Source organism: Entamoeba dispar, genomic scaffold (genome assembly GCF_000209125.1).
Source record: "Entamoeba dispar SAW760 scf_1105229459123 genomic scaffold, whole genome shotgun sequence".
Classification (NCBI taxonomy): Eukaryota; Evosea; order Mastigamoebida; family Endamoebidae; genus Entamoeba; species Entamoeba dispar.
In genome coordinates, this window is record NW_001853535.1 from 1 (window position 1) to 27,691 (window position 27,691).

General features: G+C 21.6%; 10 protein-coding genes across 10 annotated transcripts, besides 70 other annotated features; 5 read left to right on the plus strand and 5 right to left on the minus strand.

The window, feature by feature from the left end:
• Nucleotides 1-80: a sequence feature (AT_rich).
• Nucleotides 81-264: a microsatellite.
• Nucleotides 265-392: a sequence feature (AT_rich).
• Nucleotides 393-547: a microsatellite.
• A 9-nt stretch (nucleotides 548-556) lies between these two features.
• Nucleotides 557-664: a sequence feature (AT_rich).
• Nucleotides 665-681: 17 nt separating this feature from the next.
• Nucleotides 682-753: a microsatellite.
• Nucleotides 754-784: 31 nt separating this feature from the next.
• Nucleotides 785-1,074: a sequence feature (AT_rich).
• Nucleotides 853-1,149: a sequence feature (AT_rich).
• Nucleotides 1,098-1,216: a sequence feature (AT_rich).
• Nucleotides 1,217-1,308: 92 nt separating this feature from the next.
• Nucleotides 1,309-1,330: a sequence feature (AT_rich).
• Nucleotides 1,331-1,348: 18 nt separating this feature from the next.
• Nucleotides 1,349-1,518: a microsatellite.
• Nucleotides 1,483-1,856, plus strand: EDI_102130 (uncharacterized protein; the record flags this gene model as incomplete). The annotated part of the gene is made up of 2 exons (XM_001735391.1): nucleotides 1,483-1,611; nucleotides 1,680-1,856. The coding sequence occupies 2 exons, from the start codon at nucleotides 1,483-1,485 to the stop codon at nucleotides 1,854-1,856; spliced, it is 306 nt and encodes a 101-aa protein (XP_001735443.1).
• Nucleotides 1,554-1,676: a microsatellite.
• A 96-nt stretch (nucleotides 1,857-1,952) lies between the features above and the next one.
• Nucleotides 1,953-2,135: a microsatellite.
• A 1-nt stretch (nucleotide 2,136) lies between these two features.
• Nucleotides 2,137-2,319: a microsatellite.
• Nucleotides 2,320-2,397: 78 nt separating this feature from the next.
• Nucleotides 2,398-2,569: a microsatellite.
• Nucleotides 2,570-2,957: 388 nt separating this feature from the next.
• Nucleotides 2,958-3,097: a microsatellite.
• Nucleotide 3,098: 1 nt separating this feature from the next.
• Nucleotides 3,099-3,231: a microsatellite.
• Nucleotides 3,232-3,336: 105 nt separating this feature from the next.
• Nucleotides 3,337-3,457: a sequence feature (AT_rich).
• A 13-nt stretch (nucleotides 3,458-3,470) lies between these two features.
• Nucleotides 3,471-3,645: a microsatellite.
• Nucleotides 3,600-3,759: a microsatellite.
• A 21-nt stretch (nucleotides 3,760-3,780) lies between these two features.
• Nucleotides 3,781-3,974: a microsatellite.
• Nucleotides 3,860-4,029: a microsatellite.
• Nucleotides 4,030-4,104: 75 nt separating this feature from the next.
• Nucleotides 4,105-4,167: a sequence feature (AT_rich).
• Nucleotides 4,168-4,220: 53 nt separating this feature from the next.
• Nucleotides 4,221-4,295: a microsatellite.
• A 115-nt stretch (nucleotides 4,296-4,410) lies between these two features.
• Nucleotides 4,411-4,467: a sequence feature (AT_rich).
• Nucleotides 4,468-4,885: 418 nt separating this feature from the next.
• Nucleotides 4,886-5,468: a repeat region.
• Nucleotides 5,469-5,487: 19 nt separating this feature from the next.
• Nucleotides 5,488-5,512: a sequence feature (AT_rich).
• A 404-nt stretch (nucleotides 5,513-5,916) lies between these two features.
• Nucleotides 5,917-5,946: a sequence feature (AT_rich).
• Nucleotides 5,947-6,181: 235 nt separating this feature from the next.
• Nucleotides 6,182-6,245: a sequence feature (AT_rich).
• Nucleotides 6,246-6,403: 158 nt separating this feature from the next.
• Nucleotides 6,404-6,484: a sequence feature (AT_rich).
• Nucleotides 6,485-6,667: 183 nt separating this feature from the next.
• Nucleotides 6,668-6,770: a microsatellite.
• Nucleotides 6,771-6,905: 135 nt separating this feature from the next.
• Nucleotides 6,906-6,959: a sequence feature (AT_rich).
• A 25-nt stretch (nucleotides 6,960-6,984) lies between these two features.
• Nucleotides 6,985-7,037: a sequence feature (AT_rich).
• Nucleotides 7,038-7,141: 104 nt separating this feature from the next.
• Nucleotides 7,142-7,267: a sequence feature (AT_rich).
• Nucleotides 7,268-7,351: 84 nt separating this feature from the next.
• Nucleotides 7,352-7,498: a sequence feature (AT_rich).
• Nucleotides 7,499-7,739: 241 nt separating this feature from the next.
• EDI_102140 (uncharacterized protein) lies at nucleotides 7,740-8,885 on the plus strand (the record flags this gene model as incomplete). The annotated part of the gene is made up of 1 exon (XM_001735392.1): nucleotides 7,740-8,885. The coding sequence occupies one exon, from the start codon at nucleotides 7,740-7,742 to the stop codon at nucleotides 8,883-8,885; it is 1,146 nt and encodes a 381-aa protein (XP_001735444.1).
• Nucleotides 8,068-8,138: a sequence feature (AT_rich).
• Nucleotides 8,886-8,950: 65 nt separating the features above from the next.
• Nucleotides 8,951-8,971: a microsatellite.
• A 66-nt stretch (nucleotides 8,972-9,037) lies between these two features.
• Nucleotides 9,038-9,078: a sequence feature (AT_rich).
• A 452-nt stretch (nucleotides 9,079-9,530) lies between these two features.
• Nucleotides 9,531-9,657: a microsatellite.
• Nucleotides 9,658-9,801: 144 nt separating this feature from the next.
• Nucleotides 9,802-9,909: a microsatellite.
• Nucleotides 9,910-9,928: 19 nt separating this feature from the next.
• Nucleotides 9,929-9,988: a sequence feature (AT_rich).
• Nucleotides 9,989-10,144: 156 nt separating this feature from the next.
• EDI_102150 (uncharacterized protein) lies at nucleotides 10,145-11,005 on the minus strand (the record flags this gene model as incomplete). The annotated part of the gene is made up of 1 exon (XM_001735393.1): nucleotides 10,145-11,005. The coding sequence occupies one exon, from the start codon at nucleotides 11,003-11,005 to the stop codon at nucleotides 10,145-10,147; it is 861 nt and encodes a 286-aa protein (XP_001735445.1).
• Nucleotides 11,006-11,051: 46 nt separating this feature from the next.
• Nucleotides 11,052-11,095: a sequence feature (AT_rich).
• Nucleotides 11,096-11,723: 628 nt separating this feature from the next.
• Nucleotides 11,724-11,842: a microsatellite.
• Nucleotides 11,843-11,848: 6 nt separating this feature from the next.
• Nucleotides 11,849-11,888: a microsatellite.
• Nucleotides 11,888-12,439, plus strand: EDI_102160 (60S ribosome subunit Biogenesis protein NIP7, putative; the record flags this gene model as incomplete). The annotated part of the gene is made up of 1 exon (XM_001735394.1): nucleotides 11,888-12,439. The coding sequence occupies one exon, from the start codon at nucleotides 11,888-11,890 to the stop codon at nucleotides 12,437-12,439; it is 552 nt and encodes a 183-aa protein (XP_001735446.1).
• Nucleotides 12,434-12,518: a sequence feature (AT_rich).
• A 4-nt stretch (nucleotides 12,519-12,522) lies between these two features.
• Nucleotides 12,523-13,717: a repeat region.
• Nucleotides 13,718-13,721: 4 nt separating this feature from the next.
• Nucleotides 13,722-13,742: a sequence feature (AT_rich).
• A 290-nt stretch (nucleotides 13,743-14,032) lies between these two features.
• Nucleotides 14,033-14,111: a sequence feature (AT_rich).
• Nucleotides 14,112-14,348: 237 nt separating this feature from the next.
• On the plus strand, nucleotides 14,349-15,971 carry EDI_102170 (uncharacterized protein; the record flags this gene model as incomplete). The annotated part of the gene is made up of 1 exon (XM_001735395.1): nucleotides 14,349-15,971. The coding sequence occupies one exon, from the start codon at nucleotides 14,349-14,351 to the stop codon at nucleotides 15,969-15,971; it is 1,623 nt and encodes a 540-aa protein (XP_001735447.1).
• A 716-nt stretch (nucleotides 15,972-16,687) lies between these two features.
• Nucleotides 16,688-16,720: a sequence feature (AT_rich).
• Nucleotides 16,721-16,958: 238 nt separating this feature from the next.
• Nucleotides 16,959-17,018: a sequence feature (AT_rich).
• A 400-nt stretch (nucleotides 17,019-17,418) lies between these two features.
• Nucleotides 17,419-17,551: a microsatellite.
• Nucleotides 17,552-17,780: 229 nt separating this feature from the next.
• On the plus strand, nucleotides 17,781-19,268 carry EDI_102180 (3-ketoacyl-CoA synthase, putative; the record flags this gene model as incomplete). The annotated part of the gene is made up of 1 exon (XM_001735396.1): nucleotides 17,781-19,268. One exon carries the CDS (start codon nucleotides 17,781-17,783, stop codon nucleotides 19,266-19,268), a length of 1,488 nt encoding a protein of 495 aa, XP_001735448.1.
• Nucleotides 19,269-19,271: 3 nt separating this feature from the next.
• Nucleotides 19,272-19,374: a sequence feature (AT_rich).
• A 3-nt stretch (nucleotides 19,375-19,377) lies between these two features.
• EDI_102190 (T-complex protein 1 subunit gamma, putative) lies at nucleotides 19,378-21,036 on the minus strand (the record flags this gene model as incomplete). Its single annotated transcript, XM_001735397.1, has 1 exon — nucleotides 19,378-21,036. The coding sequence occupies one exon, from the start codon at nucleotides 21,034-21,036 to the stop codon at nucleotides 19,378-19,380; it is 1,659 nt and encodes a 552-aa protein (XP_001735449.1).
• Nucleotides 21,037-21,060: 24 nt separating this feature from the next.
• Nucleotides 21,061-21,122: a microsatellite.
• Nucleotides 21,123-21,182: 60 nt separating this feature from the next.
• EDI_102200 (uncharacterized protein) lies at nucleotides 21,183-21,923 on the minus strand (the record flags this gene model as incomplete). Its single annotated transcript, XM_001735398.1, has 1 exon — nucleotides 21,183-21,923. The coding sequence occupies one exon, from the start codon at nucleotides 21,921-21,923 to the stop codon at nucleotides 21,183-21,185; it is 741 nt and encodes a 246-aa protein (XP_001735450.1).
• Nucleotides 21,924-21,951: 28 nt separating this feature from the next.
• Nucleotides 21,952-22,009: a sequence feature (AT_rich).
• Nucleotides 22,010-22,359: 350 nt separating this feature from the next.
• Nucleotides 22,360-22,414: a sequence feature (AT_rich).
• Nucleotides 22,415-23,062: 648 nt separating this feature from the next.
• Nucleotides 23,063-23,145: a sequence feature (AT_rich).
• Nucleotides 23,146-23,263: 118 nt separating this feature from the next.
• Nucleotides 23,264-23,293: a sequence feature (AT_rich).
• Nucleotides 23,294-23,342: 49 nt separating this feature from the next.
• Nucleotides 23,343-23,377: a sequence feature (AT_rich).
• Nucleotides 23,378-23,842: 465 nt separating this feature from the next.
• On the minus strand, nucleotides 23,843-24,910 carry EDI_102210 (serine/threonine protein kinase, putative; the record flags this gene model as incomplete). The annotated part of the gene is made up of 1 exon (XM_001735399.1): nucleotides 23,843-24,910. The coding sequence occupies one exon, from the start codon at nucleotides 24,908-24,910 to the stop codon at nucleotides 23,843-23,845; it is 1,068 nt and encodes a 355-aa protein (XP_001735451.1).
• Nucleotides 23,883-23,992: a microsatellite.
• Nucleotides 24,907-25,004: a microsatellite.
• A 549-nt stretch (nucleotides 25,005-25,553) lies between these two features.
• Nucleotides 25,554-25,700: a sequence feature (AT_rich).
• Nucleotides 25,701-25,959: 259 nt separating this feature from the next.
• On the minus strand, nucleotides 25,960-26,937 carry EDI_102220 (uncharacterized protein; the record flags this gene model as incomplete). The annotated part of the gene is made up of 2 exons (XM_001735400.1): nucleotides 25,960-26,306; nucleotides 26,901-26,937. The coding sequence occupies 2 exons, from the start codon at nucleotides 26,935-26,937 to the stop codon at nucleotides 25,960-25,962; spliced, it is 384 nt and encodes a 127-aa protein (XP_001735452.1).
• Nucleotides 26,028-26,189: a microsatellite.
• Nucleotides 26,212-26,356: a microsatellite.
• Nucleotides 26,232-26,408: a microsatellite.
• Nucleotides 26,538-26,594: a sequence feature (AT_rich).
• Nucleotides 26,631-26,683: a sequence feature (AT_rich).
• Nucleotides 26,938-27,040: 103 nt separating the features above from the next.
• Nucleotides 27,041-27,235: a sequence feature (AT_rich).
• A 50-nt stretch (nucleotides 27,236-27,285) lies between these two features.
• Nucleotides 27,286-27,450: a microsatellite.
• An 11-nt stretch (nucleotides 27,451-27,461) lies between these two features.
• Nucleotides 27,462-27,490: a sequence feature (AT_rich).
• A 9-nt stretch (nucleotides 27,491-27,499) lies between these two features.
• Nucleotides 27,500-27,614: a microsatellite.
• Between the last annotated feature and the right edge of the window lie 77 nt (nucleotides 27,615-27,691).

The window sequence follows — 27,691 nt, forward strand, 5'->3', positions numbered from 1 at the left end:
TTAAATATTTTAGAAGTATTAATTAAATTTATTTAATAATTTAATTTTTTTCATTGTAATATTAAAGATATTTTATAAAATTATCTTTTTTATTGTTTATTTTATTTAAAATATTATATATTTTTATTTTTGATAGATTTTGATTTATTTTTATTGATTTTTAGATATATCAAAATATTCTTTTTTTATTTAATAATCAATTATATACAATGAATGATTTATTGAAATTTATTTATTTATTATTGTATTGTTATTTAATAATTTTATTTTATATAATAATATTTAATATATTATTCATTTTGACACTTTTTGAATTGAATAAATAAGAGAATTTAGAAAATATAAAATTTAAGAATAATTAATTTTAAATATAATAAGTTAATCAATAATAAATTTTGTATTATATTTTTATTATATTTTTTAATTTTTTTTATAAAATATTATATTTATTTAATTATTCATTTTGTATGTTTATAATTTTATAAATATTAATATTATTAATATATTTGTATTGAATTTAAAATTAAATAATTTAATTTTATTTCATTAGAAAAAGTATTTATTTTTATTATATGTTATCATCAAATAATTTAGAAAAATTATATTAATATTGTTTATGAAATATTAAATTATTATCTAAAATTAAATTATGATTTATATTTATGAATTGAATGTTTATTAAAAAGTAATAATAATATATAAATATTAAGATAAAAAATAGAGAAATATAATTATATTAAATAAAAATTAAAAGTAGTTATAACATTGTATGATTAATTGAAAGTATTATTTTTAGATAATCAAAAATAATTAATATAGTTAATTGAAAATATTTAATATAAATAATAATTGAATAAATATTTTATTCTAAAATGTTAATAATAAATAAGAAATAATAGTATTATTTGTAATTATATATTATCATTTGTTTTATATATCAATACTTTATTATATTAAATCATATAATTTTAATTATTAGTGATATTATCAATTTATAACAATAAGATGAAGTATAATATTGAAAAATATATTATTTAATTTATTTATCTATAATGATTAATTTTATAATTATAACTTCTTTTATCATTAATTAGTTCATAATAATTTTTAATTTAATTAATCTATATATAATTATAATTATTATATTTTGATATGATAAACAATTTTTAGATTGTACTTTATATTTAATAATATTAATTAATAAAATAAAAAAAAAGAAAAGTGGTCCCGGCGGGGATCGAACCCGCGACCCTCGCATTTCTCTTTTCTATAAGTACGATGCACTACCGACTGTGCTACGGGGCCTTCTTATTTTTTATTATTATTATAACTATCATACTTTTCTTTATTTTATTTATTTATTTTAATTTCTAATAATTTATTCTTAAAATTATTCTTGTTCTTATTACCTTTTTCTTTATATTTTATTCTTTTATTTATTACTTTTTATTATTTTTATTATTATTTCTTTTTTTCATATTTATGTTTTTTCTTTTTCTTTTATATCTTTCTTTATATCATTTAATCATTATTTATTTCTTTTCTTTCAAAAATTATTATTATTCAAATTTATTCAAATTTATTCAAATTTATTCAAATTTATTATATTTTGTTTGTCTTTTGTTCTTTTATTTATTTCTTTTTTTGTATTTTATTTATTCTTCTTGTATATTTATAAGATCTATTTCTATAGCACAAGAATCTCACGAAAATCAAATATAAATAATTGTACACCAACAAATAGATTTAGAAGATATTATCAAGGATATAAATATAATCATTATCAACAAAATAAAAGCATAATTACTTTAATACTAATTATCATATTTATAAATACAATAGTACATTTCAAATAATCACAGTTATAATAAAAAGAAAAGTAATTATTATAACACAAATAACATAATTCAAGTAAAATGTTTAATCAATATTATTCTGAGAATAAATAATGTAAAAGATATTACAAGAAAAGACAATGAAGAAAAGACAAAACAAGAAAACAAGAAAATAATACAAGAAATGATGAAGAGATTTGCAAAGATAAAAAAGATAGTGAAAGAGAAACTAATTAATAAAGAAGAAGAACAAGAAGAAATATCCATAAAAATTAAAGAAAAGAAGAAACAATACAAGAACAAGAAAAAGATATAGAAGAAGAGAAGAAATAAATAATAAAAAGATATGAAAAGGGGAAAGAATAAAATCAAATAGAATATAAAAGAGAAATAAAAGAAATTGAAGGAAGAATAGAAGAAATAGAGAAATACAAAAACAAAAGAAAGAAGAAATAATGAAAAGAGAGAAGAAAAGAAGATAAAAAATATAAAGAATGAATAGTAAACATTAGATTGTAGTCTGTCAGAAAGAAGAACAAAGACGAACACTGAAAGGGAATTTAGAGAAAGAAAGGGAAGAAGAAAACAAAAGATAAGATTAAACAACAAGAAGAAGAAATAACAAAGATGAAAAAAAAAACAAAAACACAAAGCAATTAAAGACAAGTAAATAGAAATAGAAAGAAGAAAAAACAAGGAATTAGAAGATAAATTAAGAAACAGAAAGAAGAAAATTATAAGATTGAAACAATAAAAGAAAACTAAATTGTCAAACTATCAGAAGAAAAAGAAAACAACATTAATGAAGAATATATTTAACAAGTAAATTTTAACAAAATGAGGAAGAGAACAATATCTCTGATAAAAATAGAAGTACTAAAGAAATGGTTCAATTGGAATAATTATAGAAGAGAAGAAGTGGACTATCAAAGAAGAATCCCGGAAGAAAATAAAACAAATACAAGAATGAGTAATTCAAACCAGGAAAGAAGAATTACTAAGAATGACACTAGAAGAACTGGAGAAGATAATTTGAGAGAATATCAATATAGAAGAAATAATGAAGAACGAATGAACAATCAGAAATAGAAGAAAAGAAGATAAAAATGATTGTTATTGATTAAATATAATATTAAAATGAAAATTGGATATTATAGAAATTAAAGAGATAATAGAATACAGAAGAATAAAGATAAGTAAAGAAGAATAATATATAGAAATGAATAAAAGATGAAATAATGAAAGAAACAAGAAAAAGATAATATAAATAACAATAAATATAATAAATAATTATAAATATATTCAATAAATTAAAATAAATAATGATAAACAATATGAAAGATAAAATAGATAATAAAAAGACATAATAAAAGAAAATAAAAAATAAATAAATAAAATAACATATAATTATTATTTCAATAAAAAAACATGTGATAAAATAATAAATAGATGAATAAAGAATTGAAGTATGAATATGAAAATATAGAAGATATCAAAAAAGAAATATATAAAATATCATATTATATTTCTAAATATCAATAAAATGATTTTATATGATATCAAAATGATGAAATTAATAATCTAAGAAGAAAAACCAATAAATTAAAATAATTATTAAATAACAAGAATTATACCAGAATTAAAAGAATAATGAAAAATAAATAATATAAAGATGAATATATTAATAATAAAATATGAAATTAAACAAATAGAATATTTAATTAATATAAAGAAGAAAAGAATAGAAATTAATAAATAAGATAGAATAAGAATAAGTAAAAATAAAATAATGATAAGAATAAATAAAATATATAATATCATAATGATGAAATAATAAGAGATGAAAATGAATTAGAATTAATAAGAATAATAATGTATTATGAATGGAAATAATAAAATAAGAGATAATGAAAATGAATAAGAAATGAATTTGGAAGTGATTTCATAAAACAAGTGATAAAAGAATTAATAAAAATGAAATTAATGAAATATATATTGTCACAAAATAAGAATGAATCATCTATAATAATAAAATATTTAAATAATAAATATAATGAAATATATATTAATAAATTGAAATTAAATAATATAAATAGTCATTTAATAAAATAATTTGAAAATGATATGATATGAAATTAACAAGTAGAAGAAAGAAGAATATCAATATAAAAAGAAATTATTATAAACAATTAAAATTAATGTAAGAAAATAGTATATTTGTATTAATTAAGAAAGTATTGATTACATGAAATAATAAATTAAAGTGATGTAATATTTAAAATGATAAAATATCAACAAATGAATATATATTATTAAATTATATTATAAATAAGAATGTATAAATTGATAAACATGAAATAATAAGAGAATATATCTAGAGATGTGATAAATTAAAATATAAAATAAATATAATGAATGAAGATAAAATGGAGAATAAAATAAAATAGAATAAAATAAAATTAATATTCAATAAAAATGAAATGGGTAAATTCAAAATAAGAATATAAAATAATGAAGTATTCATAGTATGGAATCAACAAATAGTAATAAAAATGAATATTTCATAAAAGACTAGATATTTATATATAGAAGATAAAATAAAACAAATATAAATAATAAATGATATAAAATTGTATGTGATAAGAAGATAATTCTAGTATTTACTACCAAACTTGAAATGAATAGAACTCTCCATTTCAAAATAATACAAATTAATAAACTAAAATGAAAGTAATTTCAGTGGTAATAACAACAAATTGATTATTTAATAAAGAGTCAGTAATAATGTTAAAAGAACATTGTATAATAATTCCATATGAAATAATGGTAAAAGATATAATAATTAAAAACATGAAAGAATTAATGAAATGTTGTGGAGATCATGGAGGTGAATATAAAGATATAGAATTACCTCATGATCAAGGATCTGTAGAGAGTGAATAACGTAATCTCACCTGTACAAAGTGAAGTAGAGAAAACAAGATCTGCTGATACTTATTTTATTAGTTTTATCGTAAAATTCATTATTACTGATGAAGATAATAAAATTAATAAAAAGTAAATAATTATGGTATGGAATATTTTCTATGTTCATTGCTCAGTGGAGATTAACTAATCACATTCATTTACTTTAGAATTGTTTGTTCAACAATTAGTAGCTTATTATTAACTTTTAGTTGTTGAATTTTGTGATTTTTTTTTCTTCTTTATTTATTCTAGAATAAAGTATTTGAGATATCTCTGACTTAAATATTCATTATTTAATTTTTTGTTTGGTTTTGATGAGTATTAAATTCTTCTTTATTTTTAAGGAGAATATATAATTACTACTGTATTACTATGGGCTAATATTCTTTTTAACATCAACTATTAACCCTTTTTCTTTGATATTCCTTTATTATTAAATACATTTGTATCCTAACTAACAATAATACTATCATTATAAATAATTATTCTTTTATTAACAATGATATTCCATTATCATAAATAATAATCATTAATATTCTTGGAATATTGAATAAGATGTTTTTCTAACCAAATGCAATATCATAACCAGAATATAATTAGTGAATTTGAAGAATGTAAATATTTTAGAATTTTATTTAGTGTCTTTAATATGCAATATTCGAATCTCTTTATCTAGAATTGTCAGAATATTTTAATTTATTTTATATTATCATTTCACTTAATTTATTAGTTATTGATGACTCTTTTCAATACGTTCATATTAACAACATAAATTAATTAATTTGTAAAAGAAGGAATATAATCCTTTGTACTGATCATTTGGGTAATCCTTTTTATTAATTTTATGATAGATTTCGTAGGTTGTAATATTGTAAATACAATATTACTTAAATGATTGAATCATTGTTTTATACTTTTATTCTTTGTTGATTTCGTTATTCACTGATTAATAAACTTAAATTTTATGTATAGAGGTGTTTTGTAATAATTAGATGAATGATTACAATTAATTGAGTAGAAGACTTAATAAATAATAATTAGAATTATTTTCATTTCATAGAGTGGTTGTACCTATTAACTCTTTTTGAAAACCATCACTTAATATTGAGAATTCTATTTTTTTTAATTTAATTTTATTTTATAAGTAAATTGAGTTTTCTTGTTTATAATTTCTATTTTTTAGTTTTGAACATTTTTTAGTTGACAATCAAAAATTACAATATCATATGAGAATTGTTAATTGTTATATCTTTAAGTAAAGCTCTAATAAGAAGAACATTATTATAATTTAACTCATCTTTGAAGAGTAATTCAGTTAATCCTCATCCATTTAAACAAAACAAATTACTTTTTCATATTTGAATACAGAATAACCACACTTATTTTAATATTATTCTTTGACAAAATAATATCTTGTTAAATAATATAAACAATAAAAATATTGATACCAGTTTATTTCATTAAATTATCTATTAATGAAAACAATCTTTTAGTTTCTCAATGAATATTAGTAATTATTGTAGAATATATTTCTAGTATTTGTAATAATATGATTTTCAAATTATGAAGATTAAAATAAACATAAATTCACTATGAAAAACAATAAAAAATTATACACAAATAAAATACAAAATATAATCAATAAAATAATACGCTTATTTTAATATAAAATAATTATTTAACTAAACTAAAAGAGAGTTTAACTTTTATCATTTATTGAATAATAGAATCAAATAAATCAAAGATATATTGTTTTGATATTATCATATAGACAATTTGAATGTCTTTTTATTTAGTAACATTTCTATTATGAACAATAATGAAAGAAAATGAAATCTTCAAATAATTTTCAATGAATTGAAACCAAAAAAAAAAATCATTGAATAAATATGTTCAATCAATATATAATTAAATAATACTTTAAGAAATAAGAAAATAACATGTTTATATGTATAAATAACATTAATATTAATTTAATTCATTGTATTAAATTATTGGTTTCATCAGTTTGAATTTAAATCAAGTAATGTTAAATAGTAATAACAAATAACATTATAAATAAGAATATAACATCATTATATGACAATAAATATCAATACAATGTTTATTATTTTAGAGAATAATATATTTTATTCAATAATATATTTTTATTATTTAGGGGGTATACATCAACTTCATTTTGAAAATATTAATTTTAACAAAAATAAATAAATAACATGAAAATTTAAAAAAAATGTAACCTATTACAGATTATAATAATCTATACTTACACATCTTTATCAATTTATTAGATAAAAAGATATAATGTCATACTTTAATTATCTGAGAATACAATATTCTTTAAAATATAATAAATGTTATTGAATATAAGATATAATAATACACTATCAATTAAAAAAGTAAAATTTTACTATGTTGATAATTTTTTTGAAGTATATTAAATTTAGAATTAATAACTAAAAAAAGAAACAAAATAACACTAGAAAAAGAATTATGTAATCTTATCTCTTATAAAATTATAGAATGTTAAATTGATTTTAGTTCAAAAGAATAAAAAATAAATAATTATAAATATTTTTAGTTTTATATAGAAAGTTTTTATTATAAAATAAATTAAAATAAATAATTCTTTGATTTTTAAGAATACAACAAAAAATTAAAATAATACAGATAATATTAGACATAATTTTTTTTAACCCTTTATTTTTCATAAGTAAATCATAAATTCTTCATAATCATTCTACTTTGCAAATTTAAAAAAGGTATAAATGAAAGAGGAATTGAAAGTTTCAAAGAAAAAATCAACAAAAAAATCATAAATAAACTATTCTTTTATTCCATATAACAAGACCAATGATGTTTATTGAATTGGCTTGACAAAAGTAGTTATTTAACGTAAAAAGAACTTCAATTTTTATTTAATATAAGTTAGAAGGAATGATTAAAAGTACAAAACCCCAAAAAGAAAACAATCTACATGCTCTAATGAAAATACAGTCGACAAATAAAAGAAGAAAGTATATCTTATCTGGGTGTTATTATCTGATAACTAAAGGATGGTCATTTCTTTTTTCAAAAGAGAAAAGAATAGCAGGAAAGTTAGATCATTTCTTCCCGATTCAAAAAATATGGAATCAAAATGGGGTAATAATGTTTGATGAAAACCTTGAATATGATTTAATTAAAGCAGAAAAAGGAATTGTTGAATTAAACTTTGATAATGAAGGAATTCCTATAAAGAAAACACCAATTGAGGACAAAATAGAAAATAAAAAGAAATTAAATTATAATGAACTTGTTATTATGAATATTCTTAATGAATATTATAATAAATATGAAGATATTGGGCGTAATACTAAACTACTTTACACAAAAAAATCAAAAAAGGTGCTTACTAGTCAACAATATCAAGAACTTCCTTTAGTGAATAAAGATGGTGAAGTTATTGGTGTTTATAAGAATGAAGAAGTTTTAGAAAAAATTGGAACTCCAGTATATAAATTTCTTTGTTCATATTTATTAAAAACAAATACACATCAATCAAAAGGTCTTTTTGTTGGGAATAAAGACTATTATAATGAAATATCTAACACTAATATCAATGATCAAAATAACATTAAATTATCAAAAGAAAAGTTCTTAGAAGATTCAATTTTTGATGAATATCAATTTAATTGTATTAATGACCATATTAGTTCTCAAGTATTAGAACATTGTTCATATATTGGATCTGAACCATTCCAACAATTAAATAAATACGCTGAAACTTTACAACAAGAATTGGATATTATTAGCCATAGTGGTTCATCGGAAAATATTCTATCATATAATAATATAGACTCGCATTTTATTGACAACCAATACACACAGACTGATCATAATGTATCATTAATTAATGTAGATCCAGGATTGATGAATTTTGAGAATTTAAATTATAATGAAGCTATGCCACAAAATAATCCAGATGTTGTTGATATCAGTTGTTTCTCAAAAATAAACTGTGATTATTTGCAACCAGATTATCTGTCAGAGATTTCCTTTGAAAAATGCGGGTTTATTCAAAATATATACCATTATGAATAAATCATTTTTAAACAACTTTTGGTTGTTTTTATGAAGAAATTCAAATAATATTGAATTTGTTTTAATTTTTTTTTTTTTTTTTTTTTAAAGTTAATTAATTGAAAACAAAAGATATTAAATAATATGAACTAACTTATTTATAAAATTCTTCGAATAATAAGAAAAATAAAATCATAATATAAAAATAATAAATGAACAGAATAACTATTGAACTGATTCATTAACAATGAATATTCTTAATCTTTATTAGTGTAAAATAACAAATAGAATATAAAAGTATAAATCTAACAAATAAGAATATAGAAACAATAATGGAATAACAAATTATATTAATGAACATAAACTAGAAATAAATGATGGTCTTTGATAGAATAAATAAAAGTGATAAAAGAAAATAATATTTACATTCGTCTTTAAATAAATACCATTATTTTTACTGAATAAAGTTTTATTGTTATATCTAATTAAAATAAAATCAATTGCTTAATGTTAAATAAATTTTGATAAAATAATGAAAATAGTAACCAAATCAATTGTAAATGGCTTATAAAAATAATCATTAATAATACTACAATATGGGTGTCTCATAAACACTATTATTGACTATAATAAACAAATCATTAGTGTTAAAACTAACTCATTCTTTCAAATAAAAATAATGAATTAAATAAAATAAAGTTAATATAAAATGAAATTATATTAAATGATGAGTAATTGAATAGTAAAATAATTTCTAATTTCTTATTCAAATAATAAATTAAATTATAATAAAAATATTGATTCTGGTTCATTTTATTTAATTATGAAATATTTTTGTTCTACTATTATTTATGAAAATTACAATCAGATGAAATGATGATTATTGTTAAACTTCTCTTATTTTTTATCATTTGAAAAGTGTTAATAATGAGTATGTATAATAAAAAGTGAAATAATATCAATTATATTGATAAAAATAATATAAAAATATATGAATCAATAATAATTTAAAATAAAATAAATTTATATTGAAATATATAAAATATTATATCCATTTATCTTTGTATTTAAAATATATTATTAAAACTAAGATAAAAACAAAGAATAAAAATTTAATTATATTTGCTGTACTTAGATTGTTTATATATAACATTTACTTCATTACTCTTTTTGTTTTCTTTTAATAGATTTAAAAGAGTTTTGCAATAAATGTTATGTTATATAACTACAGTCTAAGTAAAGTAAATCACATCAAATATCTTATTCTTGTCATTTTTCTCTCACATTGACTGTGATTTTAAGTTTGATTCATCAATGTTAGGACATCCTGTTTGTTCAAATAGACTTGGAACCTGTGGGTTTAGTAAAAACATATCCTCCGTACAACAATTATTTGGTAGTACATTAACTGAACTCACATTGTGATAATAATCAGGTATTTGAACAATATTACTTAAATAATAATCAGGTATTTGAACAATATTACTTAAATAATAATCAGGTATTTGTTCTATTTGATTAAAATTTTCATTATCATAATTACTTTCTGAACAATATACTTTAAAATTACTAAATAATGGTGTAATAATAATATTAGGGTCAATCTCATTAATAACTTGTCTACATTCCTTTTTCTTTTTACCTTCTTCAATTCTAATTTCTTTAATAAGATATTTATTGACTTTTTCTCCAATTTCATATATTTCTTCTTGCCTTATTCCATTAAATGTTGATATCCTTTTTCTTTTAACCGTTTTACTACTTCCTCTTGTTTTCTTATAATTAATTTGGTTTCCATAATTACTTAATTCTTCAAGTAAAGTCTCATAATTAATATTTTGATATGACTTATCTTTATCTCTTTGTTCTACTTCTTCATTATTTTCTTGTATGAATTTTTCCCACTCTTTAAATCTTTTATTAATTTCTTCTTGAATCCTTTCATCACAAACAGAAATAATATTAAAATTTTGAAGCCCTTCTTCATCATTCTTTGTTTTTCTTTCTAGTTCTAAACTAATACCACATCTTATTACACATCCAATAATAAAGCTTTTTTCTTTAATCTCATTAGAAACTGATTTTCTTTTCTTATCAGTTGATTCACTAATAGATTTAGTTGACTTCTTAATAATAGACATTGTAATGATATTAGTTAAAAACTATGTTGTTTTTATATACCTCTTGAAATTTTATGTTTATTATTATTATTCTTTTTCTATTTTATTATAGTTTACTTTTAACTTAGCGTTTAAGAATTTAGATTTTCTAGTTCATGTTATTTTTTGGTTATTTATAGAAGAAAACGATTTTTCAACATCAATTCTTTGAATAAAATTCTTCTTTTTATCAATTATTTCTTTCATGAATTGCTTGAATAACAAATTTCAAATTTTTTGGTTTAAAAATCATTAATTAACAACTTTAAAAATAACTAACAATTTAATATTTTCATCTTAGAAAATATCAAATTAAGTGTTATGACCAAATACCAGTCTTTGTTTTGATTATTTACTCACTCTAATTTTCTTTAACCAACACTTGCTCTGATAGGAATAATCATTAAAAACTTTATTCATTGAGTAACCAAGTAATGAACAATCTAAACATAACTACAACATTACATTTTTCAATAAGTAACACCTGAATTCTTATTTAACAATAAAATAGCGTAAAAACACAAAGAGTGAATGGCAAATAACAATGCAAGCACACTAACTGTATAAAACAGATAAATTGAAATAACTTATAATATTGAAATAAATACTACAATAGAAAAAGTTTGTTGATAAGCAAGAATACGACTAAAAGCTAATACTAAGTGTAAATATTGAAATGAAATAGATAAGTAGAAGTGATAAAGAAGAGAATAACAAGAAAATCAAAAAGAACGAAGAAAAGCAAAGAAATAATTTTGTGGAATAAATAACAAATTAAAAAAAAGAATTGTAAAAAGAAAGAAGAAATAGAAATTAAAACCCTTTAAAAAAATAAAAAAAAAGAAATAAAAAAAAAAGAAAAGAATGAGACCATTAACTGATGAAGAAACAAAATCATTTTTTGAGAAATTAGCTAAGTACATAGGAAGAAACATTCGATTTTTAATAGACAATGAAAATGAAGAATATTGTTTTAGACTACAAAAAGATAGAGTTTATTATGTGAGATTAAGTATTGCAGAACAAGCAACAACAATTGGAAGAGATAATCTGTTAACACTTGGTACTTGTTTTGGGAAATTCACTAAAACAGGGAAATTTAAACTTCACATTACAGCATTACCATATCTAGCACAATATTGTTCATGCAAAATATGGGTCAAAGCAGAAGCAGAAACATCATTTTTATATGGAAATCATTTAGTTAAAAATGGAATAAGTAAAATAACAGATAACATGGCAAGAAATATTGGATGTGTTATGTTTAATGAAAATGATATTGCAATTGGATTTGGAACAACAGCATGTTCATCAGTAGAATATTCTCGATTAAGTGCAACAGGGATTGTTTGTTATAATCAAGGAGATTTAGGAGAATATTTAAGAGAAGAAGATACAATGATGGTTCAGAATTAAAGAATAAAAATAAGAATTTTGATTATTTTGATTGAAATCATTTTTATTTTTCTTTTTTTCTTTTATTATTTCTTATTATCTCCCATAAATAAATGTGGAGTATTAAAAAGAGGAAATATAATTATCCCAGATAACATGTATACTATACCATTAGTAGATGAAAACACATACAAATAAATATTTAAGAGTTTATTAAATTACAAGAAATGATGAATCATGATGTATAAAGAAAATAATTAACAATATAAAAGAATGATAAGAATAAATAAATGAAATGATAATAATAAGAATTATATTAATAGAATAAATACAGAAATAATACCTAAATTCATATATTAGTGGTTCTGTTGTTAAATGAACAATTATGAAAATAAAAGAAATAGATAAAATGATAAGAAATGATTAAAAGAAATATAATAGGAAAATGTGTACCAATAGATTATATATAAATCAAAATAATAATAGAGATGGATTAAAAAGTATAAATGACGAATATGGTATTGAAATAATAAGAATAATTATGTATTTCACAATGAAAAGATTGGATAAAATAGGAGATATGATAAAGTTAAATGAAAAAAGAAAGGTATATTGAATAGATTGTATAAATCAAATTGAAAAAGAATAAATAAAAAAGAAATTAAAAAATGAATGAGGAAGAAGAAAAAAGAAAGATAAAAAGAAAATAATAAATATATAAAAGATAAATTTCAAGAAGAATATATCAATAAATGGAGAAATAAGAAAATAATGAAATTTTAAAATGATTTGAAGATAAAATGACAAACTAAAATAAGACAATTAAAATATTGAAAACAATTAATATTATAAGGAATATATTCAAATAAAGAAAAAGCAACAAATATTGGAATAATGAAAGCAATATGAACACATGAACCAAAATATTCAATGTATAGTATCTGTTATAAAATAACAATAGACCATATCATTCTCAATTGTATAATCAATAAAACATCACAGACAAATAAACATGATAAAATGAATATATATATATATCGATGGCTTTAAAGATTAAATAAGAAATATATACAGATGAAGAAATAAAAAAGAATAAAATACAAAGAAATTAATAATAAGAAAAGAAGAGTTAAGAAGAATAGAGATAAAATACTTATGATTTTGAATCAAGAAATAATAAATAAAAATGATTGGAATGTCTATAAAAGACATGATATTTATGTAAGAGATTTAAAGAAAAGAGAGAGGTGTTAATCATAGATATGACAATAGTAAGAGATAAGAGTATGAGTAAAACGTTTACAAATAAAATAAATATATATAAGAAATTACATGAACATATTATAAAAATAGAAAGGTTAATAAGAATAATAATTATTCCAATCGTAATAACAATGGGAGGATTGATAAGTAAAGAAATAGTTGGATTATTAAGAAGTGAAAGAATTAAAATACCATGGGAAATACTTGTAAAAAATATTGTAATATCAAATATGAAAAATCTTATGACATACTAAAATGACCATTGTGGAGAATACAGAGAGTAGAAGAACCAGAAGAAGTAAACTCTGCAGAGGGTAAAGGATTGAAAGAAATTCACACCTGAATAACGTGTTAAAATTATTAAACCTTTATTTATTAATTCTTATTTTATTCTTTATTCTTTATTCTATATTACTCTTTTATATTTATTCAATCTTAGTAATAACAATATTACAATATTTCGTCATTAACCATATTCCTAAATAGTTAAATGGTTAAAACTAAACCATTTTAATGAAAACAATACCAGAACCAGGAAAATAATAAGGGTTTGAACCTTAATCAATGAAATTTAATTAAGTTCTAAAAAGAAAAAAAAACATCTTAAAAATATTGTAAGTTCAAATTAAAATAAAAAGAAGAACTAATAAAAAATGATACAGAAAGAATGAGATTAGGACATAATGAAATAATGATAACATCAATGTACTTTAATAGTATTAATGACTTTATTAATTTAGAGGTTGGTGTTAAAAGATTTAGAGGAAATATGGAACGATTTCATTTTAATCCAATTCCATTAAATGAATATTCAAGAAAATTATTTCCTAATATTGAAACATTTCATATTTATAATAAAAAAGATAAAGTGTTTAAAGATGGAAGAATATTTAAAAAAGTAATATGGTATAAAGTAGATTATTCAATATATTTAAAGGATGAAAGAAAAGGAAACGTATTTAAAAATATCGAATATACAAAATCAGATAGAATGAAATATGGAAACAAAATACCATCAGAAGTTAAATTAATTGGAGATGGATGTTTTGAGTCATGTGAAGAAATAACAAGAATTAATATACCAACAACAATTAGTGAAATAGGAATTAATTGTTTTAAAAGATGTACATCATTAATATTAGTTAATATACCAACAGTAATTAGTAAATTATCTAATAGTTGTTTTTATTCATGTGTTTCATTGAATAATATTAATATTACAACATCAATAAGTGAAATTGGTGATTATTGTTTTTATGAATGCACAGGATTAACTGGTATTAATATTCCAACATCAATAAGTGAGTTAGGGTGTTATTGTTTTTGTGGATGTTCGTCATTAAATTCTATTAATCTACCATCAACAATTCAGAAATTAGGGAATAATTGTTTTTGTAATTGTACATCATTAAATGGTATTAATATTCCAACATCAGTTAGTAAAATAAGTGACTGTTGTTTCAAAAATTGCAGACTTATGAATAGTATCATTATTCCAACATCAGTTATTGAGTTAGGAAATCAATGTTTTAATGGCTGTATCTCGTTAGTATCATTTAACGTACCAACATCAATAAGTAAAATAACAAATAATTGTTTTAAAAAATGTCCATCTTTAATTAACATCACTATTTCAACATCAGTTAATGAATTAGGTGATTCTTGTTTTAGTGATTGTGTTTCTTTATCATCAATTATTATACCAACATCAATAAGTAAAATAGCAAATAATTGTTTTAATGGATGTGTATTATTAACAGCAATTAGTATTCCATCAACAATAAATAAAATAGAAGATAATTGTTTTAATGGATGTACATCATTAACATCAATCACCATACCAACTTCAGTAAGTGAAATAAGAAACTATTCCTTTTATGAATGTTCTTCACTTGTAAATATTACTATCCCAACAACAATTAGATTAATAGGAGATTATTGTTTTTATGAATGTACATCATTAACATCTATCAACATTCCAACATCGGTTAGTGAAATAGGTAATAGTTGTTTTGAAAAATGTTCTTCATTAAAAGAGGTTATTTTACCATCATCTATTTGTAAAATTCCTGACAATTGTTTTAAAGAAAATAAATCATTGAATATAATAACAGTCCCAATAACAATCAGTAAAATAGGAAATTACTGTTTCTATAGATGTACATCACTTAAACAAATTAAATTTCTTTCTTTACCTTCTGATTTAGGAAAGTCGTGTTTTAATGGTTGTGCTTGTGAACATTTATTAAAACAAAATACTAACATACCTGGGCGTTGTTTTAATGTCTAAAAGATTTTACTTAAAAAATAATTCAAGATTAGTGTATTATTTTACAATAATTTGTTGTTCTTTTTTTTTAAAAATATACTTATTGTTAATTGGATGAATAATACAAAGTAATTGATTATTCTTTTTCTCACTATTTAATAACTTAAATTCTCAAGTTAAATATATTTTATCCTCTTTTTAATCTTTGTTTTCTTCATTTAAATAAATAAAATCTTTCATTTGTTAAATTTCATTATTTGTTTGTTTTTCTTAGTATTACCAAGTCTTAATAATTTGTATTTCATCAATTTCATTATTTCTTTATTTAGAGATATTCTCTTCATTTTTTTTGTATTTTTTTTTCTAATTAGTTCTTGTTTTAAATCATGTTAACTCGTCAAAATATATTTTCTTTAAAATACTTTCATTTTATTACAAGGATTTGTTATTTGATTTAACTTTTTTGATTCTTTTCCCTTTGGTTGAATTAGTTTTGATGATATTTTACAATAATGTAATTGTTGCTATAACTTAGATGAAAGTATTTGTTAATTTAAACTACTATCTTTAAGCCATTTCAAATAAATTAACATCTTCAATGAATTGAAAGACAAATTATTATATTACTACTATTATTATAATTAGAAAATAAAGTTTAACAATATAACTTTAACAAAAATTCAATCTGAGTCTTATGAAAAGAAAGATATTTAATAATACAACTGAACGTCATTATGTAAATATTATATTTATTAATTATTAAAAATTATGTTAGTATTGTATAACTTCAATTTATACCAAAATTCTATTTAATGAATAAAAATAAATATATTGAATATAGATAAGATAACTTGTTTTATTAAAGTCTCAACAGGTAATGATCAAACTAAATAAAATTCTCTGAAAAAGAATAAACAAAAAGAATACTTATAATGTCTTTTATCTTAAATAATGACAAAATAAAAAATAAGAAAGATTAATTTGTGAATAATGAACATAATTAACTTGAATATTAAAGAATATATGATTATATTAACAAATATAAAAATTAAAATATGTTTATATTTACATTCTTCTTTATAATACTTCCTTGAAAGAATGAAATTACCGAGTGAAATTTAAGAAAAAGCTTTAATCTAAAACTCACTTCTCTTAACTAGTTATAAAACACATTAAACTTATTACACTTTCTTTTAAAAAAGAGAGATAAATAAATTAAAACAAAACCCCTTCAATTAGTGATATTTTTCATTTGTTTTTTATTGTCAATAATAATGATAAAATCATCTTAATTCATATACTATATACTATTATAAAACTAATAAGAAAATAAAAGCAATTCTTCCAAACTTAGATGTTTGTACCAACAAAGTTACAGTATTCAACTAATAAAAAGGTCAAAAAATGATAATCGCTGTAAACAGAATTATTTTGAGTTTTAAATACTTCAAAAAAAGTTAAGTATTTTTAGGATAAACTAAAAAAAGATAAAAAAGAACTGAAAAACAAATAATATGAAGCATTCGAAACAAAAATAGAATAAATAAAGAAAAAAATAAATAATATAAAAAATAGTAACTAACTTTTAAAAAAAAATAAAAACCCTAAATAATATTGAAATAATTATGAAACGATTAATGAAGAAGCAAGCTGATAATTGACAGCAAAAAAGAGACAATTTCAAAAAAAAAAGTGGAAAGGTAATAAAAATAAACTATAGGGTTTTCAAGTTCTTTCAAGCGAAATAGCACTGAACTTGCTCTTTTATACATTTTCAATACAATCTATCTAAATAAAAACCATTTTATCATCTTAAAAACAATCAGTTCAATGTCAAGTGAACAAGATAAAGAAAGAAGTTTAAAAGATTATTGGTATCCAAAAGAAATTGGAGAACAAAATGAAATTTTACCATCATTAAAAGCTAATGTTAATAGAGGATCAGCTTTAACTAGAGGAATTGACTTTACAGTAACTAGTATTTTATATTCAATTCCAATAATAATTCTTTATATAAGTTATAAGACGTGGTATAGTTTCCTTGATGTTAGTAATGGAATTTTTGTAGAAAGTAATAAATGTGTTCTTATTGTTGGATTTGTAATTATTCTTGGATTAATTGCAGGAGGAGTTTATTATTGGGCTACAAGAAGAAGACAAGTTCTTTTAGTTGATTTTGCTGTAGCATGGCCAGATGATAATCTTAAAATTACAGCAGATGGAGTAAAAGATATTATTGTTAAATGTGGATTATTTGAACAACAATATATTGACTTCCAAACTAAACTTCTTTATAGAACAGGACTTGGAAATGAAACATATTTACCAAGACCATTCCATGAATATCCATTTAAAACAACTATGGCATTATCACGTGAAGAATGTGCTATTGTTATGAAAAATTGTTGTGATCAATTATTTGCACAAACAGGAATTGATCCAAGTAAAGACATTGATATTGTTATTTGTAATTGTTCATTATTTAATCCAACACCATCAATTTCAGCTATGTTAATGAATATGTATAAATTAAAACAAACATGTAAAAATTATAATTTAGCAGGTATGGGATGTTCAGCTGGACTTGTTTCTATTGATTTAGCAAGAGACCTTCTTAATGTATATCCAAATATTAATTTACTTGTTTTCTCAACAGAGAATATTACACAAAATTGGTATGATGGTAAAGAAAAAGGAATGTTAATTTCTAATACATTATTTAGAATGGGAGGTGCAGCTGTCTTATTATCTAATAAAAATTCATGGAGAAAGAAAGCTAAATTTGAATTACTTACAACAGTTAGAATTCATCATGGTAAATATGATGATTCATATCATGCAGTATTCCAATTTGAAGATGGTGAAGGTAAAGTTGGAGTTAAAATTGGTAGAGAATTATTAAAATGTGTTACAAGAGCATTAACACAAAATATGAATATTTTAATGCCACAAGTAATTTCATATAGAGATATGTTTAGATTTATTATTTTCTTTATTAAACAAAAATTAGGAAAAATTGATGCTAAAGAAACTTTCATGCCTAATTTCAGAGAAACATTCCAAGCTTATTGTATTCATGCAGGTGGAAGAGCTATTATTGATGGTCTTCAAGAAAACTTAAAACTTACTGATGAAGATTGTATGCCATCAAGAGCTACTCTTTATCGTGTTGGAAATACATCATCTTCATCTGTATGGTATGAAATGAAATTTATTGAAAGAATTGATACATTAAAGAAAGGAGATAAAGTATGGCAAGTTGCATTTGGTTCTGGATTAAAGTGTAATTCTTGTGTCTGGAGAAAAATTTGCAACTAAATCAAATTTTTTTATTATCAATTGATACTTTTAAAACATTTTTTTATTTTATTTTTGTTTTTAAAAAATAAATTTAAAAATAAAAAAAAATGAAATAAAAAAATTTGATTTACTCAACTTGTGGCATCATTGTAGCTTGTTGTGTACCCATTTGATTTTGTTGTTGTCCTGAATTTTCATTCTTAATTCCACTAACTACATCATCAACTCTTAATAAAGTACATGCAGCTTCAATAGCAGTTTTAATACATTGAGCTTTAACTTCATATGGTTCCCAAACTCCTAATTCTTTCATATCAACAATAGTTCCTTTCATTCCATCAATACCAAATGTTGAATTTTCTTTATTACTAATATGTTTTGCTCTTAATTCAGTTATTACTTTAACTACATCAACTCCACAATTAGCTGCTAATGTTCTTGGAATAACTTCCATAGCAACAGCAATAGATGAATATGGCCATTGTTTCTTACCTTCAATATTCTTTGCTTTCTTAGACAATGTAGTAGCAATATGCATTTCTGATGCTCCTCCTCCTGGAACTAATTCAGGTCTAGCAATTAAATTTTTACATGATGCCATTGCATCTTGTAAATTTCTTTCAACTTCATTTAAAACATCTTTACTTCCACCACGTAATAAAATGGTACAAGCTGTTGATTTTTCACATTCTGAAATAAATGCATAATATTCATCTCCTATTTTCTTTACTTCAAAGAGTCCTGCAATTCCAACATCTGTTTCTTTAAGATCTTCTGTTCTATAAACAATACTTGCTCCTGTTGCTCTAGCAAGTCTTAAATTATCATTTTTACGTGCTCTTCTTAATGCGGATATTCCTGCTTTTTGAAGATAATGTTGTGCAATATCTGAAATACCTTTTTCTGTAATAACTAAATCTGGTTTAACTCGAATAATATTTTCACATAATCTCTTTACATATTGTTCTTCTAATTCTATTAATTTACCAAAGTCTGTTGCTGTTGTAACTTCAACATCTGTTTGACTTTCTCCTTTAGTATATTCTAATGAACAATCTAACAAAACAACTCTTGGTTTAACAATTCTTCTTCTCATTTTAGAATGAACAACATCTTTATTTAATACAACTCCTTTAATAACCATTGACTCACTAAAATCTCCTCCTGCAATTTTTTCTACACGAGCATATCTTTTGGTATCAATATCTTCTTTTCCTTTAGCTTTCATTAAATCTCCTCCTGCACAAATAGTAACTGCTTCAATAGCTAATTTACATAATATATCATTCCATGTATTCATAAATGTTGTTCCAATACAACTTTTAACAACTCCTGAAACAATTTTAGGATCACTTAAATCTATTGTAGTTGATATTTCATGTAATGATTTTAATGCATCTTCAAGTGCATCAAGAAATCCTGAAATAATAATTGTTGGATGAATTCCTTTTTGAATCCATGGTTCTGCTACTTGTAATACTTCTCCACAAAGAATAACTACTGATGTAGTTCCATCTCCAACAGTTTCATCTTGTGTTCTTGATAATTCAATCATATATTTTGCTGCTGGATGTTCTACTGTAAGATCTCTTAATACAGAATTTCCATCTGATGTAATAGTAACTCCTGCTTGTGGATCAATTAACATTTTTAACATTGATTTAGGTCCAAGACATGTTCGAATTAAATCTGCTACAGTTTTTCCTGCCATTATATTTGCCAACTGTGCTTTACGTCCATTCTCTCTTTTAGTATTAGTATTAAGAACAAGGACTGGTGCGTTCATTCAATTTCCCTTCTGATATTTGAGTTCATTTCCTCTCTTTTATTATTCTTTTTTATTTCTTTTCTATTTTTTTATTATTTTTCTCTAACTCTAATAAAAACCTGAACTTTTTTGAAATCAAAATAACAATTATTACTTTAAAAATGTTATTCAGATTGTATATATCGTTGAATATTGAAATGATTATATTTCTTCATAACCTCTCTTTCTACAAAAGATACTCCAAATCCTCTATAAAATATTTCTATCATAACAGTAACGTCTGGGTCTTTTAAATTTACTTTCCATTCTTTTGGCATCAAATCAGCTACATTTTTAATAACTATATCTCTACTATAATTTGAATTATGACGACAATTATATGAAATAGCAAAAGTGTTATAATTTTCTCTATGAACCTCATTTAATAATTCTTTTACTGATTTGAGAAGTTTTTCCATAGAAGATGCCATATCAACTTTCTGTAAAGGTACAATTTTTTGTGTTTCTTTCATTACTATCCTTTCTTTCTTTGCTCCATCAAATAATTGTGAAACAACTTGAATCGCATCATAAGGTACTTCACAATACAACATACATTCAACACCTGTTTCATAAATAAAATTCTTTTTCTTTAATGCCTCTAATTCTTTTGCTAGTTGTTGGTCAACATCATCTTTTTCTTCATGTCTAATTGTATTATCTTCAAAATTTTTGTTTTCATCTTCTACTAAAAATCTGTCTAATAAGTCATTAACTTCTTTTTTACTTCCACGTTCTCTTTTAAGGTTATGACTAATAAGTAACCCTCTTGTATTATTATAGTGAGATTGAATCTCGTTAATTTCTTTCATTTCAGAATATGTCTTTTTAACTTTTGTCTTGATTGAACGTTCCTCTTTCGCCATAGTCTTCAGTTTTGATTTGTTCTTTGTCTTAATATAAAATACAAATAACTATACTAATGATATAATTTTTTATAATTAATTATTTTCTGAGAAAAAAATCTTAAAAAAAATCTCAAAAAAACCCTTGAACTTGAATTGTTGATTCGACTGAATGACTAAGGGAACCAGCTGCAGAGGTACTAGACACAATAAAACTCATATTCTTTGCAAAAGATGCGGAAAAAGATCATGGCATTTACAAAAACAAAGATGTGCTTCATGTGGATATCCAGATGCTAAAATGAGACAATATGCATGGGGATACAAAGCTCTTAGAAGAAGAACCCAAGGAACTGGAAGAATGAGACATTTGAAAATCGCTTTAAAAAGAACAACTAAAGCCTAAGTAATTAAAATAATGTCGTTCTGTGTCGAACGGGGAGAATACTTTTTAGACTTTTTATTTTTCTTTTTAATAAACAAAATAAATTAATAAAATTGAATTATTAATAGTTAAGATACTTTAAGTGGTTCTCTTATCTCTAATTCATATAATATCTGTTATTCATTTATTATAATTACAAATAAGATTAAAAGAATATCTACCCTTTGATCAAACAAGGATTGAATTAGAGTATCATATCCCCAGTTGAATAAAACTATTCATCATCACAAATTTTGAAAGCAACTTTTAAACTCCTTTAAAAATGACATTTTTTAATTTTATACCTTTCATTAGTGAAATAACTTTGTTATGATTTTTCTAATGAGAAAATGAAATAGTCTTCATCAAAAATATTAATATTGTCTTTGGTTGTTTTTTGGTTTATATAACACCCAGAGATACCTCCTTTATCAGTGTAATGAAGAAAAACTACATGCCCTTTTCTAAGGACTAGTTATTAAACAAAATTCTTTCCCATCCGTCTGTTTGGTTATCAATAGTAGTCTTGAATTATTAAATCAGACGTGTTAATTGAATTTCATTTTCAACAATTTGTTTTTTCCATTAAATTGAATAAATTTCATATACTCATTTGAACGAATTTAAAATTCTAAAAAACTTTCATCTTTCATTTTTACCTGTGAATAAAGTATAACATTTTCATTTTCAATTTTAGTTAATTCATTTAATTTTTGAGTTCTAATAGAAATTTCAGTTAATAATTTTCTTTTATTATTTTCAATAATTTCATAAAATATTTGAATTTCTAACTAATTGTTTATTTTTTTTTTTAAATTAGTTTCTGATTCATTTTTTTGAATTTTTCGTTAAATTGTTGTTTAATTCTTTGAATTTCATTTTTTTTTCTTTAATTTGAAGTTTTGAATTTGGTTTTGTTTGTATTTCATAACTTGACTTAATTTAAATTTTTTTTCAATATTAATTTGACTACGTCTTTTTTAAAAGTATTTTCTATTTGATTTTGCATGTTGAACAAAATTTTTTAATTTTTGTTTAGTTTTTAAAATAAGTCTTTGCAATCAATTTTCAATTCCAAATACTCTTTATTAATTTGTTTTTCTTTAGAAATGTATAATTGATTATTTTTATTTGCAAATGAAATAAGGTTTTTTAATTTAATTTCCTTTTTATTTGTAAGAAGAACAATATCAACAATAATTCTTCAAATTATTAATTTGTTCTTTTTATCTCCTTTTGGTTCATTCTTTTTCAAATATTTTCTAATAAAAAGTTAATTTTTGATATTCATTTTCAGGTTTTAAACAAAAGTTTGTACTTGTTTTAACCTAGTAAGTTGTTCTTACTTCTTTATCAGAAGTAACAGCAATAAGATAATCTACATATGTTCTTTAAAGAAACCTTTCTTTTTGAATGAATTAAAGTTCTTTTAAACTAATTACTCTAAACAATTTGAACTTTTATAAAAAGGATTTTCTTAATAAAATGTAAAATATGATTTTAATTCTTTCAATTATTATTTTCTAATAACCATTGTGTCATCTCCATCATCACTATCTTCTTCTTCGTCATCTTCTTCCTCTTCTTCAGTGTCATCTTCTTCAGTATCTTCTTCTTCATCTTGATCCTCATCATCTTCCTCATCATCGTCTTCTTCTCCTTGTTCAAGAGCTTTCTTTCTAGAACCAAATTCAGCAATTACTTCATTTTCTTTTTCGATTAAATCAGTAATTCTTTTACGATTTCCATTAGGTTTCATAAAATCACATTTTAATAATTCTAAAGCAGATGGTCGTTCTCTAAAATTTTTTACACAGCACAAAGCAATAAAATCATTAAATGCTTTAGAGACTTCTTCAGGTGCACTTAAAGTAGGTGGTGGTCTATTAGGAATTAAGAAAATTGCTCTCATGGCATGAAGTTCTGAATGTGGTGGTCTTCCATCAAACATTTCAATTGCAGTTATACCAACTGACCAAATATCAGCTTTTTCATTATGTCCACTTTCTAAAATAACTTCTGGTGCCATCCAATAAGGAGTACCAATTAATGTTTTCTGTAATTTATTTGTTCCACCCATCTTTGTTGATACTCCAAAATCAGCTAACTTACATACTCCATCATCACTAACTAAAATATTCGCTGCTTTAATATCACGATGAATCATATGCATTTTATGAAGATATGCAAGACCATGTAATGTATCTTTTAATATAATTTGAATTTCTCTTTCATCTAATGTTGCATTTAATATATGCATAATATCACACACACTTCCTGCTCCACAAATTTCCATCACTATCCATAAATCTTTATCTACAAAGAAATGACCAAAAAATCTAACAATATAATCAGTATCACATTGTTTCATTAAAACGATCTCTTTCTCTACATCAGTAGTGTCTCCATCAATTCTAACTGTTTTAACTGCAGCATGTGTTCCAGTTGGTTTATGAATAGCATGAAATACTGATCCATATGAACCTTCTCCTAATTTTTCTACTACTTCAAAATCTTTTGCACATTCTGCAACCCATTTTATCTTTTGCATTTGGGAAACTTGAAGTTTAGTTGGTGTTGTCATTCTTTCTTATTTTGTCTTATCAGATCTTTTTTTCTTTTTTCTTTTTTATGGTTTTTTATTTGAAGTTCCTTTTATCTAAAATATTATATTTTATAATTTTTTTACTACTTTTGTTAATACTTATGAATGTATTTTTATTTTATTGATTCTTTCTTATGTTGAACCCAAGGAAAACATTATCTCCACATTTCTCTATATACAAAATAGTCATCTCATGTTATCATTAAATCCCCAACAAATAATTAACTTAGAAAAAAAACTTCAAAACTAAAGTTGAAAATCAATTACAAAAGGATGTAAAGAATCTTTAATGAGACTAAACACACCTTTTAATATCCTCCTCTTAATCTTAAGACTAAATGAAGTGTTGATTCTTTTTGAATGTTATAATCTGAAAGGGTCTTTCCTTCTTCTAATTGTTTTCCTGCAAAAATAAGTCTTTGTTGATCTGGTGGAATTCCTTCTTTTTCTTGAATCTTGGCTTTAATAGCATCAATAGAGTCGTTTGGTTCGACTTCTAATGTGATGGTTTTACCAGTAAGAGTCTTAACAAAGATTTGCATTTTCGTTTTAATAGTTTCTTTTCACTCTCTTTTTATTCTTTTCGGAATCTTTTTGAAACATTTGACATCAATGACGTGTCTTTTTTAAATTAATAAAAAAATTATTAATTTTCATTTCTACTTTTTATTTTTTATAAAAATGAGGTATATAACATAAAATAAACATACTATTCTTTTCTATTTTAATTAAATAAAAAATTGTTATTTTTGTTATGAATATTATTAATGAAATGATTGTTAATATTATGGAGAAAGTTGGTAAAAAGATTAGTAAAAAAAAAGGGATGATGATAACTTGTTTATTTAAAAAGAGCAACAAAGAAACTAATCAACACAAAAGCGATGTCATTGGTATTAGTTCTATTGAAATTAAATAATTAAAAACCCAACTTAACTGAGGGTTTTTTAAAACAATACCATTTGTATTAATGAGTATTAATTGTACTACAAATTATACGGAAATATCACATAATTGAAAGAATACTTTCAGAAGAATATAACACAGAAACACCAATTATTATCATAGAAAATACAGAAATGACATATGGAAATATTAAAAAAGAAAGAGATAAGATAAAAATAAGAATAATAAACTATAAGAATAAACAATAGAATAGAAGAAAATAAAGAAATCAATAGAATAATATCAGAAGAAAAAGAAGAGAAGGAAATAATAATAAATAATAAAATAAAACAAGAAAAAGAAATCAAAATAAGCACAGAAAGATTTGAATATAAAGAAATCAACGAAGAAACATATATTAAAACAATAATAGAAATGATAGAAAAAGAAGGGAATGAAGAAGAGAAATGATAATAAATATCAAAGAATACTATACAATATTAAAAACAATAAAAGAAAAAAAAAGAAGAATAAGAATAATTCAATAATGATAGTATCAATGTATTTTAATGATATTAATGATTTTATTAATTTAGAAATTGAAATTAAAAGATTTCAAGGAAATATGAACGATTTCATTTTAATCCAATCCACTTAAATGAATATTCAAGAAATTTGTTTCACAATATTGAAATATTTCATGTTTATAATAGAAATGATGAAATATTTAATGATAGAATAATATTTAAAGAAATAATATGGTATAAATTTAATTATTCAACATACTACAAGAAAAGAATAATGAAATATATGCAAATATATAAAATATACAAAAGAATGTTATAAATAAATATAGTAATATAATATCATTAGAAGTTAAATCAATTTGAGACAAATCTTTTATTTGATGTGAAGAACTAAAATTAATATATCAAATAAGAGTTACTTCTTGAGGAAGAGATGTTTTGTTATTATTCATCATTAACACCAGTCAATATACCAACATCAGTTATTGAAATAGGAAATAATTTTTTTATGAATGTACATCATTAACTAATATCAATATACCATCATCAGTTACAACATTTGAGTAATCTTGTTTCTTTAATTGTGGTTCTCATGAAAAATTAAAATATAATAAGATAATTCAAAATGAATGTTTTGAGAAAGGTTGGTGATAATGAAATAACCGATTAAAGAGAATGATACAAATAAATGAAGTGGTATATTAATTATAATACATTATTCAATTTCTATAATTTATAACAATTCATTTTTTATTGAAATATATTATAAACAGATAATAAAAGAAAATATGTTATTAATAAATGATATTGAATGAATTTATTCTTTAATCTATATAATATATTAGTTATATTTTAATCATTCAATAAATAAATATAATTAAAATATTTATTACAATCATCAAATTATCATTTTATTCATTTAGAATTAAAATTCAAATAAGAAATAAAGAGAATATAATGATAAGAATAATAGACAATAACATACAAAGATTAAATAATATGATTCTTTGTTAAGAGTAATAAACAACAAATTAATAAAATAAAATATCATATAAATTATTAACAATAATTAGAATAACATGAATATAAAAATAATAGAATCAATAAACATGTTTACCAAATAAATTATTAATAATCTTATTATTATCATGATATGTTGTTTATTATTACTTTATTTATGTATTTATTTCTTTTCAACTTATTTAATTACTGTTGTTTTCATTGGATATTTCTCATTTATTTATTTCTTCTATTCATTTTTATATATCTTTTACAATATTATGAATATTCATAGTATTAATCATTAGCATTTGCTATCGTACTTTGAAACACTATAAATACATAAGTG